Source organism: Canis aureus, chromosome 15 (assembly GCF_053574225.1).
Source record: "Canis aureus isolate CA01 chromosome 15, VMU_Caureus_v.1.0, whole genome shotgun sequence".
NCBI lineage: Eukaryota > Metazoa > Chordata > Mammalia > Carnivora > Canidae > Canis > Canis aureus.
The window spans coordinates 43,923,937-43,938,808 of NC_135625.1; the positions used below are offsets into that span (position 1 = coordinate 43,923,937).

General features: G+C 35.1%; 1 protein-coding gene across 2 annotated transcripts in view; it reads left to right on the top strand.

The window, feature by feature from the left end:
* HOOK3 (hook microtubule tethering protein 3) overlaps positions 1-14,872 on the top strand; it is a 110,254-nt gene that overhangs the window by 48,342 nt on the left and 47,040 nt on the right. For both annotated transcript variants that reach the window (XM_077849386.1, XM_077849387.1), the window contains exons 9-11: positions 6,407-6,570; positions 9,736-9,876; positions 11,427-11,628. In XM_077849386.1, coding sequence (XP_077705512.1) covers positions 6,407-6,570; positions 9,736-9,876; positions 11,427-11,628 — 507 coding nt within the window. The remainder of the gene's footprint in view (positions 1-6,406; positions 6,571-9,735; positions 9,877-11,426; positions 11,629-14,872) is intronic.

Genomic DNA, 14,872 nt, shown 5'->3' on the forward strand with positions numbered 1-14,872 from the left:
ACAAGAATACAAAAAGAGAAAGTAGGGATATCTGTGCTAGCTTTAGAGAGGGGTGGAGGAGATTTTTTAAAGCCCTGACTTATACTCTAATTTACTTAAAGGCCAGCTTTTTATAAATAAGCCCTAAGGGGAAGCTTTTGAATGCATAGTTTATGGTTACCCTTGCTTTGACTACCTCTTAAAGAAAATCTGCATTCCAAAAGAAAAGGATCAAGATAGGCTTGGAAAGTAGTCCTGGAGCAAGTGGAGAAATTTGGGATAGTAGCACATAGTAATCTTTTTTAAATCTGTTTAATACCCTCAGTGAAATTAGTAAAGAAATTCCATCTAGGACATGATGCTATTTAAAAAGTAAAAAAAAATCAGAAATCAGACACTTAAGTAATTTAAAAATAGAATTGTTAAAGTAAAAAATGTAACAGAATAAAGTTTAAGAAATCTCACAAATAAAAAGAAAATAAGTAAAAAATTATTTGAGATTTACCTCAAAATGAAGGAGGTTGGGCGCATGGACAGAGAGGTACAAATAAGATATAATTGGCCATGTTTTGATACTTGTTAAAGCTGGGTCATGAATACACAGAGTTCATAATATTTTATAAGAGAAGCATTTTACTTTGAAAGGCACAGGTGTTGGTCACTGCTTTGGATGCACATAGGAAGAAGTGTAATTGTAGCACACTTGCTGGGTCATATAGTAAATGATATTTATCTAGTTACAATGTTAAGTGCTGTTAATTTGTTTTTTGAAATTTTAGAACTTAACTATATACACAAACACTGGGGATCCCTGGGTGGCTCAGCAGTTAAGCGCCTGCCTTTTGGCCAGGGCATGATCCTGGAGTCATGAGATCGAGTCCCGCATCAGGCTCTCTGCATGGAGCCTGCTTCTCTCTCTGCCTGTGTCTCTCTCTCTCTCTGTGTCTCTCTGTCTCTCTCTCTCTCTCATGGATAAATAAATAAAACCTTAAAAAAAAAACTATACACAAACACTAAGATTAGTAATAATACTGAGTAAGAGCTGATTATTTTTTATAACTAGGATATAGATATTATCTTTGATAATGTATAAAGTTATACATTAGGATTGGCAAACCAGCTTGCCATCTGTTTTTGTAGGTAGGTTTTATTGGAACACAGCCCTGCTTTTTCACGTATTCTCTGTGACTGCTTTTATGCTATAGTGACAGAGTTAAGTACTTGCCAAAGAGACCTATTGCTCTCAAAGCCGAAAATATTCACTGTTCGATTCTTTACAGAAGAGTTTACCAATCCCTGGTATAGACAGATCGCAAAGTGAATGGCAGGGTTGCAAAGAAGTTACAAGAAGGGAAGGTGTTGCCTTATGATACACTTAGCTCTGCAGAAAACAGTAGTAACACAATTTAGAATTGTCCTACAGAGAAATGTAAAATTGCAAAAGTAAAGGTACAAATGATAGCAGTAGACTAGGCAAGAGACATGAGGGAAAGGTAGGGTCAGTCACTAATGTTATTGTCTTACCAGAAGGGAGTTAAGAACTACTTCTGTGGCACAACATCCATTACATGCTGGCTCTACCTAAGCCTCCAGTCTCAGCTCAGAATCACCTGATTTGTCATTTATTATGGTCATGTAGTCCATGGTCCATATAGCAGGCACACAATGAATATTTGAGAGAATGAATGAACTGGTGGGGCATTGTAAAGAGAGTCAATAGGTACCTGTTTAAGACGGCAGAAGTGACCAGTGAAGGTGACAAGAATAGTGATATAATCGCATTTATGGAAAGGAAGAATGGCACAAGTTGCTATAATTTAACCTATCAGAGGAGTCACTAGATAATGTCTGAGGTTGATAAATCAAGAATGGTGGTGTAAAACATTTAGAGATGTAAACTAACAACCAAAAACAGTAAAATTGGGAATAGTGAAAATTAGTTGTCTCTTGGAAGTAGAAAAACTCAACAGAATACTGTAACTTTTTATTATAAGCCCCTTTTTCTTGTCTGATTTTTTTTCTTATATTATTATTATTTTTTTCTTTGCATATTACTCTTCATTACAGGCATACCATAGACTTATTATGGATTTGGTTCCATACCACTGCAGTAAAACAAGTCAGATGAATTTTTAGGTTTCCCAGTGCATATAAAAGTTGTATTTACACTTCACAGTAGCCTGTTAACTATGCAATAGTATTATGTATAAAACAAATGTATATATATTTTTTCCTCAAATATGTACACCTTAATTTAAAAATAAATTACTAAAATAATTTAAAAATTGCTAACCATCATCTTAGCTTTCAGTGAGTCATCATCTTTTTGCTGGTGGAGGGTCTTGCCTCAGTGTCATTGGCTGTTGACTGATCAGAATGGTGGTTGCTGAAGGTTGGGATAGCTGTGCAATTTCTTAAAACAATAATGAAGTTCGCTGTACCTATCAACTCTTCCTTTTATGAATGGTCTCTCTACAGCATGTGGTGCTGTTTGATAGCATTTTAGCCACAGTAGAACTTCTTTCAAACTTGGAATCAGTCTTTTCAGACCCTGCTGCTGCTTTATCAACTATTTATCTGGTATTCCTAAATCCTTTATCATCATTTCAACAATGTTTACAGCATCTCCACCATGAGTAGATGCTGTCTCAAGAAACCACTTTCTTGGCTTATCCATAACAAGCAACTCCTCATTTATTGGAGTTTATCATGAGATTACAGCAATTCAGTCACATTTTCTGGCTCAGCTTCTAGTTTTCTTGCTATTTCCACCACACCTGCAGTTACTTCCTCCACTAAAGTTTTGAGCCCCTCAAAGTTCTTCATTAGGATTGGAATCAGTGTCTTTCAAACTTCTGTTAATGTTGATTTTTTTTAACTCTTCGCATGAATTGTGAATGTTCTTACTGCTATCTGGAATGGTGAACCCTGTCCAAAAGTTTTCAGTTTATTTTATCCAGATGCATCAGAAGAATCAATGTCTGATAGCTATAGCCTTACTAAATGTGTTTCTTAAATAATAAGACCTGAAAGTCAAAATTACTCCTTGACCCATTGGCTACAGAATGGATATTGTGTTAGCAGGCTTGAAAACATTAATCTCATTGTACATCTCCGTCAGAGCTCTTGGGTGACCAGGTGTATTGTCAATGAGCAATAATATCTTTAAAGTCCTCTTTTTTTCTGAGCAGTAAGTCTCAGCAGTGGGCTTAAAATATTTAGTAAACCATGTTGTAAACAGATGTGTTATCACCCAGAGTTTGTGGTTCCATTGAGAGAGCACAGGCAGGGTAGATTTAGCATAATTCTTAAGGGCCTAGGATTTTCAGAATGAGAAAGGAGCACTGGCTTCAACTTAAAATCACCAGGTTCATTAACCCCTAACAAGAGATTTGACCTGTCCTTTGAAGCTTTTTTTTTTTTAGATTTATTTATTTATTTATGATAGAGAGAGAGAGAGGCAGAGACACAGGAGGAGGGAGAAGCAGGCTCCATGCAGGGAGCCCGACGTGGGACTCGATGCTGGAACTCCAAGATCATGCCCTGGGCCAAAGGCAGGCGCTAAACCACCGAGCCACCCAGGGATCCCCTCCTTTGAAGCTTTGAAGACAAGCATTGACTTATCCTCTGTAGCTGTGAAAGTCCTAGACAGTATCTCTTCTTCCAGAATAAAGCTGTTTAATATACATTGAAAATCTGTTTAGTATAACCCTTCATAAATTATCTTAACTCCTTAATTTCCTGGATAACTTTATGTCTCTTTTATATCAGTATTTGCTTTATTCATCTTGCACTTCTCTGTTAGGAAGATTATTTCTTTCCTTTAACCTCTAGAACGAACCACTGCTAGCTTCAGACTTTTCTTCTGCAGCTTCCCCACCTGTCTCAGCCCTCAGAAAATTGAAGGGAGTTAGGGCCTTGCTTTAGATTAGGCTTTGGCTGACGAGAATGCTCTGGCTGCTTTGATTTTCTCCGTATTAGCGGTAAGGCCATATCACTCTCTTATCATTTGCATGTTCACTGGAGTAGCCTTAAACTTTTACTTTCCTTCAAGAACTTTTCCTTTGCATTCACAATTTGGCTAAACTAGTACAAGTAGCCTAGCTTTCAGCCTCTCTCAGCTTTCTACATGCCTTCCTCACTAAGCTTAATCATTTCTAGCTTTTGATTTAAAATGAGAGATAAATGACCATTCACTTGAACATTTACAGGGCATGGTAGGGTTATTAATTAGCCTAATAATCAATATTGTGTCTTAGGCAATAGGGAGGCCTGAGGAGAGAGACTAGGTAGTGGGGGAAGGAACAGCTGGTTGGTGGAACAGTCAGAACACATTCAAAAGTTACCAAATTGGGATGCCTGGGTGGCTGAGCAGTTTAGCGCCTGCCTTAGGCCTAGGGTATGATCCTGGAGTCCCGCATCGGGTTCCCTGCGTGGAGCCTGCTTCTCTTTCTGCCTCTGTCTCTGCCTCCCTCTCTCTCTGTCTCTCATGAATAAATAAATAAAATCTTAAAAAAAAAAAAAAAAGAATTTAGGGTTGATAAAAAGTCAAAATATGTGTGAAGGTAGAGCCAATGATATTTTCTGACAGATTGGATATGGATACCAGGTAAAGATGTTAAGGATTATGACTGAGCAACTGGAATGATAGAATTACTTTTCACTGAAATGGGAAAGACTGGAAGGACTGGGAAGTGAGCTGTAATTAAGAGCACCCCTTGGACAATTTAAATTTGAGATGCCTGTTAGACATCCAAGTGGAAATGATACCAGTGTAGGATTCCAGACTAGAAATAGAAATGTGCGAGCTGTTACTGAAAAAATGATATTTACAGCCATGAAACTGGAAGCCATCACTGTATGTAGAGAGGAAAAGCTGTACAGCACTCAAATGACAGAGAAATAAAAGGAACTAAGGAGAAAGAGAAGCCTGGTAGATTGGTACAGAAACCAGGAGAGTCATTTGTCATTCTTTGTCATTTGTCCTGGCAGCCAAATGAGAAACTGCTTCAAGGAGGAGTATGTGATCAGTTGTGTCAAAGGTTGATTGTTCACAGTGACATGAAAGTGTCAGTAGTGCTCCTGGTTAGCAGTTCTGTGGAATGATAGAGCCAATAGCCCAACTAGAATGAATTCAAGAAAAAGTGGGGCATTGGAATTAGAATTAGTGAGAATTAGAAATGGCAGTTAACTTTTGTTTTTACAGCTTTGAGATATAATTAACATATAATAAACTTCATATTTTAAGTATACAATTTTGATGCATGTTGACAGATGTATGAATGTGTGAAAACTTTACCACAATTAATATAATGAACCCATCACCCTCAAATTTTCTCATGATTCTTTAATGTATTCCCTCTCAGGTCCCCAGCTCTGTTCTGTCACTGTAGATTAGTTCGTATCTTCTAGAATTGCATATAAAAAGAATCATACACTATATATGTACTTTTTTTTTGTCTGACTTCTTTCATTATTTTGTGATTCATTTGTGTTGACAGTAGCAGTAGTTAATTCATTTTTTATTGCCAAATAGTATTCCATTGTGTGAATATTCTAGAATTTATCCATTCACCTGTTGATGAACATTTGTGTCGTTTATAGTTTTTCTCTATTACAAACAAAACTGCTGTTAACGTTGTTTATGGATGGGACACCTGGGTGGCTCAGCGGTTTAGCGCCTGCCTTCAGCCCAGGACGTTATCCTGGAGACCCGGGACTGAGTCCTGCATCAGGCTCCCTGCATGGAGCCTGCTTCACCCTCTACCTGTGTCTCTCTCTGCCTCTCCTCTCTCTCTCTCTCCGTGTGTGTGTGTGTGTGTGTGTGTGTGTGTTTCTCATGAATGAATAGATAAATCTTTAAAAAATTTTTGTTTATAAGTCTTTGGGCATGTGCTTTTATTTCTCTTGAGTAAGTAAATACTGGCTGGGTCATGTGGTAGTTACATGTTTAATTTTTTTGAAAAATGCAAAGCTGTTTTCCAAAGTGCTTGAAACATTTTATGTTCTCACCAGAGACGTCTGAGACTTCCATTTGTTCTACATCTTTGTCAACACTTGGTACATTGGTTTTTTTGTTTTGTTTTTTAAAGTGGGTATTTTTTATTTGAGCCATTCTAGTAGAAGTGTATTGGTGTAACATTGTGGCTTTAATTTGCATTGCTTTAATGATGAATCATGAGTATCTTTTGGTGTGCCTAGTTGCCATTTACATATCTTATTTGGCGAACTGTCTTTTTAAATATAAAGAAGGAATTTTGCTTACTCTTACATATTGCTTTGCTTGTGCAGTATTCCAAAGTAATGTACATGTTTTAAGTAGAAGTTGATTAAAACCAGATTTAATTCATAATGGTCACTTACAAGTGATTATGCTGATGCCAGTGTAATTGGAAGAAATAGTTGTTGTCTTCCTATACTCTTACAGGTTGCAGCATTGCAGGAAGAGAAAAGTAGTCTCTTGGCAGAGAATCAAGTATTAATGGAAAGACTTAATCAGTCTGATTCTATAGAAGATCCCAACAGTCCTGCAGGAAGAAGGCATCTGCAGCTCCAGACTCAACTGGAACAACTCCAAGAAGAAACATTCAGGTAAAAGACCATGCATCAAAGTCTAACTTTTAAAAATTCAGCAACTATCTTTTAATGGTAAAAAAAATGTAGTGTTAGGACTTGTGGGTACCTGTAGACCAAGGAGGATGTTTACATCTAGGAAAAATTCTATCAAAGTAACACCCTCAAGGCCGCCTGGGTGGGTGGCATGGTCAGTTTAGCCTCTGACTCTTGATTTCAGCTTAGGTCGTGATCTCAGGGTTGTGAGACTGAGACTCATGCCCAGCATGGAGCCTGCTTGGGATTCCCGTTCTCCCTTTCCCTCTGCCCCTCCTCCCCCCATAAAATAAAAAATAAAATATTAGACCACAAGCTGCAGGGGGAAAATTTCATAGTTAAGTACATCATCTTAAAGGACCAGACACCATAAAAACATAGAGGCACTGAATTTATAAGAGACTGGTGCCCTTTGCAGGAGATACAATATAAAGGCTAGGTACATAATTTATAGAGACAGACTTATTTAAAAGGCATACTGATTTAAAGGGACAGTGTAAACACATCTTCTGGAAGAGGAAAAGGACAAAAGGAAAGAAGAATGGCCCTTTGGCAATTGGATGGTGAAAGGGAAAAGAAGTAAAGGAAAAATTTGGTGTTCCGCCAGACAAAACAGAACCACAAAATTGAAGGACTTAACAGTAAGAAATATAACATCTTACTTAATAGGAAAAAATAAAAATGATTCTTAAGTCTTCCCTTGAACCTTAGAAATGGTCCATCCCTTACAGTCTACATCAGCATTTCAAGATGTGGTCTGAGGACCTCTTCAGGTTCTCTGAGACTCTTTCAGAGTCTTCCAGACCCTCTCTTTTCTAACTGCATATCTGTGTAAGAGTGGATTTCCATCATATATTTCAGCCAAAAAGGCATCACAGCAGATGAATACAGAAATAGCTATGACAACCCAGCTGTCTTCTAATAAACTGGACTATATATAAACAAAAGTTTTTTGAAATTTCAGTGACTTTAAGAGTGTGAAGGAGACCAAAAAGTTTGAGTACCCTTTGTCTGCATCTTGACTTTCTAAGACAGTAGGTAGTACAATTTAAGTATGACTATACTCTTTTGTTTCTAAATTGCGGCCAGTTTCTTAAAGTGTGGTTTGGGGAAATGGTATTTAGAATTGTCCCGAGTTTTCATTAAATATAAAGGAAATAGTATCTAATGCTTTTATTTTCTAGAATACATGTTGCAATATATGTTGCAATTTATATTTCGAAGCATTTAAATATTTTATCATATTTGAATGTTTATCATTTATATATCTCACTATTTCTTTTTGAGAGAGAGCTCACATGCAGATGGGGCAGCGGGGAAGAGAGAGAGAGCGCGAGCAAACATCCTAAGCAGACTCTATGATCTCACAACCCTGAGGTTATGACCTGGGCTGAAATCAAGAGTCACTTAACCGACTGAGCCACCCCAGGTGCCCATCAGTATTTATTATTCTTTATAGTCAGATATAATGCTTCTGGCTCATCTTTATTATGAACTTCTACCTTTAATTTTTGTTTTGAGCTTTTAAGATTTGAGTCTCATAGATTATTTTTTTAAGATTCTATTTATTGAGAGAGAGAGAGAGAGAGAGAGAGAGAAAGCAAGAGAGAATGAGCAGGGTGTTGTGCAGAGGGACAGAGAGAAGCAGACCCCTGCTGATCAGGGAGCCTGCCTTGGGGCTTGATCCTGGGACTTTAGGATGATGACTTGAGCCAAAGGCAGATGCTTAGCCAACAGAACCACCCAGGCCCCTGTTCATAAATTATTTTTAATTACAAAAGGGATAATACACCTTTTTAATGGCAAGATCTAGCAGTTACATTTTAACCAAGAGGAGAGAGGGTAGCTATAAGACATTTGTATAGGTCAGAAGACTTTCTAGCAATAACCGCAGTTAGTATCATAAGGAAAAACTTGCACTTTTAAGTATATAAATACCCAAAGAATAAAAAAAATTAAAAGATATATGAGGGACTTATATGATGAAAATTTCTGTTATACATAAAAATTATTTCAATATATGTAGAGTGATAACATGTTTACTTATTTTGTTTACATTGTAAGGAGGATTGTAAGAATGCCATTTTTTCCTAAATTATTACTTAATTTGAACTTGATTCCAATTCAGATTTTATTTTCAGCTAGAAGTATTGACGAGCAAGAGATTCTCAGAACATTTACACACAAAGTATAATAAGGGAGTGCTTGCTGTGTCCAGTGTTGAAATGTTATATTTCTCTACTAATTTTAAAACTAGTACTGGTGCAGCAAAATACAAACAAACTAGTAACACAAAGGAAGATCCAGAAAACAACGAAGTGTATGTTAAAATATGTAACATAATAAAAATGGCATTTTTTAAATCCATAGGTAATGGTTAAATTATTTATTAAATGGTTTTGGGGTAATGGGTACATATTTTGGCAGAAAAAGTTAGATATCATAATACAAAAATGAATTACAGGGGAAATTGAGAATTTCACTGTTAAAAATGCAACTATATAAATACTAACAAAATACAAGATAAAAGAAAAAAAGTTTCTAATCATACACTAAAAGTAGAAACTATAAAGTATAAAATTCATCAATAGAAGTACTAAAAATTAAGAATTTCTGCTAACATTAAATATTATAAATAAAATTAAAATAAATAATAAACATGAGAGACAGTCTTACAAAACAAAACAAAAAAGTAGTAGGAACAGTATTATCCAGATTTGGAGGGAAAAGATCTATGAATAGCAACCAGACTAGAGGATATACTCAAAAATGCTAACAGTATTATCTATTTAAGATCAATACATGATTTTTATCTTCTTAGCTTTTATGTATTTTGTAAATTTTCAACAAGGAACATATGTTAATTTCACAGTCAGAAATAAAACGTTAAATTAATTGTGCTGTATGTTGAAAAAATATTTCTTGACATCTAATTTTCTGAAAAGAGGAGTGGTAATCAGTTGTCAAGTTTCCATAAGCCTTGGACCAGTGGAATCCATTTTTAGGACCATTAAAACTTGGAGATACCACTTATGGTCACAAAAGATTCAAGAGTTTATTCTCATGTTTTTTATTTCCTTTTATGTTCTAAGGAGAATTGTTAAATAGTAAATAGTACTTTCTTGGTCCGTTTTATTTTGGTTACAGACTAGAAGCAGCCAAAGATGATTATCGTATACGCTGTGAAGAGTTAGAAAAGGAAATCTCTGAACTTCGGCAACAGAATGATGAACTAACCACTTTGGCAGATGAAGCTCAGTCTCTGAAAGATGAAATAGATGTTCTTAGGTAAACAGTCTTCCCATCTTGTTGGACTCTCAGGCCTGTCATCACCCAGAACAGCTCTACCAATGATGTTACAAACTCTAGGATCCCTGAGCATAGCAGGATGTTTAAAAGCTGGACTACCTGAGTTCAGAGTCCAATGCTACCATTTACTTATTAATCTCTGTGTAACCATTTTCTCATCTGTAAAATGGAGATGATACACATACCTATCTCAGATTTACATGCAGAACTGAGTTTATATTTGTGAACAGTTGAAACAGTATCTGGCAATTAAGTGTTATATAAATGTTTGTTAAATAGAAATTAATCTCTGACTATCACTTCATACTTGTATAGCTCTGGAGCTTTTCTTACTATGACTCCTTTTCTTTAATTAATTTCAAGTCGTCCTGGTCATTCAGTCTTCCTCTTGCTCGGATGCTGTCACACCCATGATGCGTCATTTCCTTGCTAGACTGTTTTATCTGCACTTGCCTTTCTCTCACTAAGTGCCTTCACTCCCTGCCACCTCGTTTTCTGACCATTACACTTGTATAATTTATCCTCTGTTGGGTCATTCCAGCCATTTTTACTTTTGCTCTTTGAATACTAAGAATGAGTAGAAAAAAATCACACAGTGATACAGTTTTGTCCTGCTACAAATTCATGATCTTCACTCTTCGTTGGGTTCTTCCCTGTGGTCCACCATTCTGCCGCTCATGACAGATATTTCTGTCTCCCATTTCTCTCATAGCTAGTACATATGTCCATAACTTCTCACCTGGACACCCACCCCCCACACCTCTCCATGCCTTAGTGTCAGTAAATGACATTGTCTCCAACTGCATCAAGGAAGAAGCTATGAGCTGTGGGACTCTCCATGTCCTATACTTCCTGTACCTCCTAACTGCTCCGCATTCCCACCCATCTTTTCATTTTTGCTTTTAGAATGTAGACTTGTTATTCTTTCTCTTTTTCAGGGCTTTGGGTTTCAACATTTCTTGCTCACACAAAGACTGTGTTACATCAGTCATCATTTCTCTTTGAATTTGGATCTCCCACTTTAGCATATATTTTTATGTTTAGGTCTCTCTCCTCTTAGGAGAAAAGACTTATTACTGTCTCCTTCCCTCCAGAACAAATTTAGATGACATAAGGTGAAATTTACATTGTCTCCTTAACTCTCTAAAATTTCCCACCTCCTGCTCCATTGTTCCATGAAATAGCTGTTCCTGTGGTCACGAATAACATTCTAATTGCCACATCACTTGGACTCTGCACGATTTATTTTGCTGTTGTGCTACATGTGACTCTGCTGGTTACCCCTCCCGCCACCAAACACTATCACCACCACTTGCTTTCCTTAAATTACATAACATTCTCCATTATACACTTTGCTATAATTTTGGTCATATTTTTTTGCCTGAACAAAAACAATCTAGAATCACCTTTGGTCTTATAATTTCATTAGAATGTGTTCTTTTCTGGCAGTCCCTCTTGGGTTAGCACTATTGAAACAGCTTTACAGCTCAGGATGTGTTTCTGATTTCTGATTTCCCATCTCATTCTAGACATTCTTCTGATAAAGTATCTAAACTAGAAGGCCAAGTGGAATCATATAAAAAGAAGCTAGAAGATCTTGGTGATTTGAGGCGTCAGGTTAAACTCTTAGAAGAAAAGAATACTATGTATATGCAGAACACTGTCAGTCTAGAGGAAGAGTTAAGAAAAGCCAATGCAGCTCGAAGTCAACTTGAGACATATAAGAGACAGGTAAAAAGAATAGTAACCGAGTTTCTTAATGATGTTTTCAAGCAGGTTCTCCATTATAACACTGTGGCTCACCAGAAATCCACTTATTTTGTTTTCACAGTATTGTTTTTTGTTTTTTAACCTATGAAACTTAGATTTGTTTGTTTTTTTCTAAGTTTTTAATTCCAGTATAGTTAACATTCAAACTTAGTTGTTATCCAGAGGTTATCGATTAGTGTCTCTAGCAGATCCTGTTGTTTATTTTTAAATTATTATGTTTTACGAAATACACAAAAGTAAAATAGTAATGCAAGTATCTATGCTTAAAAAATAAAAGACTCGTACCCTCCCCAATATAACCACTGTGCTGTTTTGTAGTTTTCATTCCTATGCATCTTTTTTTTTTCATCTGGTGCATATATTAGTTCATATATATATATATGTGTGTGTGTGTGTGTGTGTGTGTGTAATATATATATATATATACACATATATATATATATAAAATGTATAACATCTTTGCATGGTTCAAAGCTATATAAATGATATAAGGCCTCGTCTGTGATTTACTTTGTTCAGTATATTTGGGAAATTTTTTTATGATGATAAGTACAGCTTTATTCAGTTCATTTGTACCACTATGGTATCCTGTTTAGTCACCATACCACAATTTATCCATTTTCCTGTTGAAGGACACACAGGATGTTTCAGCCCTTTTTTTTTTTTTTTTTTTTTTTTAATTATAAGAAGTGCCACTTTGCATGTTATCGAACCTGTCCTCCTCTATACATGTGTGAAAGTTTTTCAGCTATAAGGAGTTTCTTCTTTAGAGTATCTTCATTTAATTAGATAAATTGTTCTTTGAAGTGATTGTATTACTAAACAAGATTTTATGAATTTCTGTCTTTCCACATTATCACCAACACATAGTATTGTCAAACTTGAAATTGTGCCAATTGGATGAGTATGAAATAGTGTCTCTTCATGATTATACTTTGCATTACCCTAATTACAAATATATTTTAATGATCACAATTCTTTTGTGAATGGCCCATTTTAAATCTTTTATTCATTTTAAAACTTGTATTTTTTTCTTACTGATTTCTGAAACTTCTTTATATGTTTTGCTATTAATATTTTGTCAATTACACTTACTGCATTTATTTCCTGCCAATCTGTAACCTTTTTACTTTTTTTGAGATTAATTTTAAGATTATGAACTTTAAATATCCTTTTATGACTTATGCCATTTATGTCTTAAGTCATTTCCTATATAAAGATGTAAGCTAATCTCTATTTTCTTAACAAAGATTTAGTTTGTTTTGCTCAATTAGGTCTTTTAGCCACATGGAATTAGTTTTTGTGTAGGATGCTAGATTATGGATCCATTTGATATTTTATTCTCTGTGTAGGCAACCAGTCACCCGATTGGCATTTATTTAATATAATAGTCTTTTCCACAAGGACCTGCAATTCTATTCTATCACACACCTAAAGATTCCATCTTAAATTTGTTTCTTGGCACTCTCTTCTCTTTCATTGGTTTGTCTACTCTTACATCAATATTCCACAATCTTATTATCTATATATTTTTAATAATTTTGATATTTGATAATATATACCCCCACATCTCATTCTTTTTCAAAACTGTCTATGAGACCTTTTCTTTCCCTTTTATACCCCAAACCTTTGGGAATTGGAATTAAATTGACTCTATCGATTATTTAGGGAGAATTGACATCTTATGGCAATGAATGTTTCTATTGGTGAATATATCTTTACATTTGTTTAGGTCTTCAATGTCTTTCAGCTAAGTTTTATAATTCTAACTGTCATGTACATATTTTGTTATATTTACTCTTAGGTACCTTCAGATTTTGTAACTGTGATTACCAAAAGAAATGATACCATTTTCCATTTTCCATTTGTTCCATTTTATATGATTGAAATTGATTGTTATGTTCATTTTACAACTATGCCAGCATTTCATATTATTCTGATGTCTGTAGGATCTCTCATCAGAAGTCATATACAAATAAAAGTAGTCTTTTTTCTTTCTACTCCATACCCTTTTTTTCCTTCTTAATCAGCATGTTCGACCTATAATACAAGTATGAATAGAAGTAATTGTAGTAGGCAATCATTTCTTGTCTATTTTGTACAGAATGCTTTAAATGTTTTACCAGTATATTATTAGCACATTTTACTCAGAGTGTCTATCTTAAATGGATGTTGAATATAATGAACTCCTTTTCCTGCACTATGGAGAGACTCCTATACTGCTTCCCCTTTCTATGAATGTGATGAGTTATATTAACTGATTATTGATGCTTAAACCATCTTTGTATTCCTGATTTAAACCTCGTAGAGTTACTGCAGATTATCGTTTTCACATTGCTAGATTTGCTTTGTTCATTTTACTTAGAATCTTTTTCCCCTATGATTCACTTGAAGTTTTCTATCTCATACTTTCCTGATCTGATTTTGGCATCAAAACTATATATTTGCTTAAAATGAGTTGAAGAAGTTTTAGTTGAACAGCTCTATACACCAAGTTTTTTTGCTGGATACATTTCTACTTAATATTTTATTATGAAATTTTCAACATACGATAAAGTTGAAAGAATTAGTGAACTTGAATGTGGACTGAGAAATTAACCAAAATAAATAAACCCTAGAGAAACTATATGTGAAATCTAAAAACATTAAAATGAGATGATATAGAGTTTCAGAAGAGAGAACAGCAAGAATTACAGAAAGACATTATTTGAAGAAAAGAATGCCTGAACTTTGGTTTGGAACTAAAGAAGGACACCAGAGATAGTATTAGCAATGAATTACAAACAAAATACATAGGAATCTACAACAAGAAATATTGCAGTACAATTCTATACATGAATTCTCTCTGCCCGTTTTGATCTGTGGCTTAATATACTTTGTTTTTCAGTGATAGTGTTTTTCTTTCCACAAGTTCTCTTTAAGTGTTCTTTCACACCTGCCCAATCATCTCCCTTTCATAATTTTGATTTGTCTTTATTTTCTTTACTTATTAAACCTCATATTTTGTAACTGATAATTCCAATCTAAAATCTTTATAGGTCTTATTCTGCTATTTTGTTGTTGTTGTTGCTGTTACTGGTTTTCTAGCTGGTGTTCATAGGGACTTCTTTATAGCCTTTGCTCTTTCATTTGGCTCGTCTTTATCTTCGGGAATACTTGGAGGGTTGGGGCTGATGTTGTGTTTCTCCAGACAATATATGTTCTG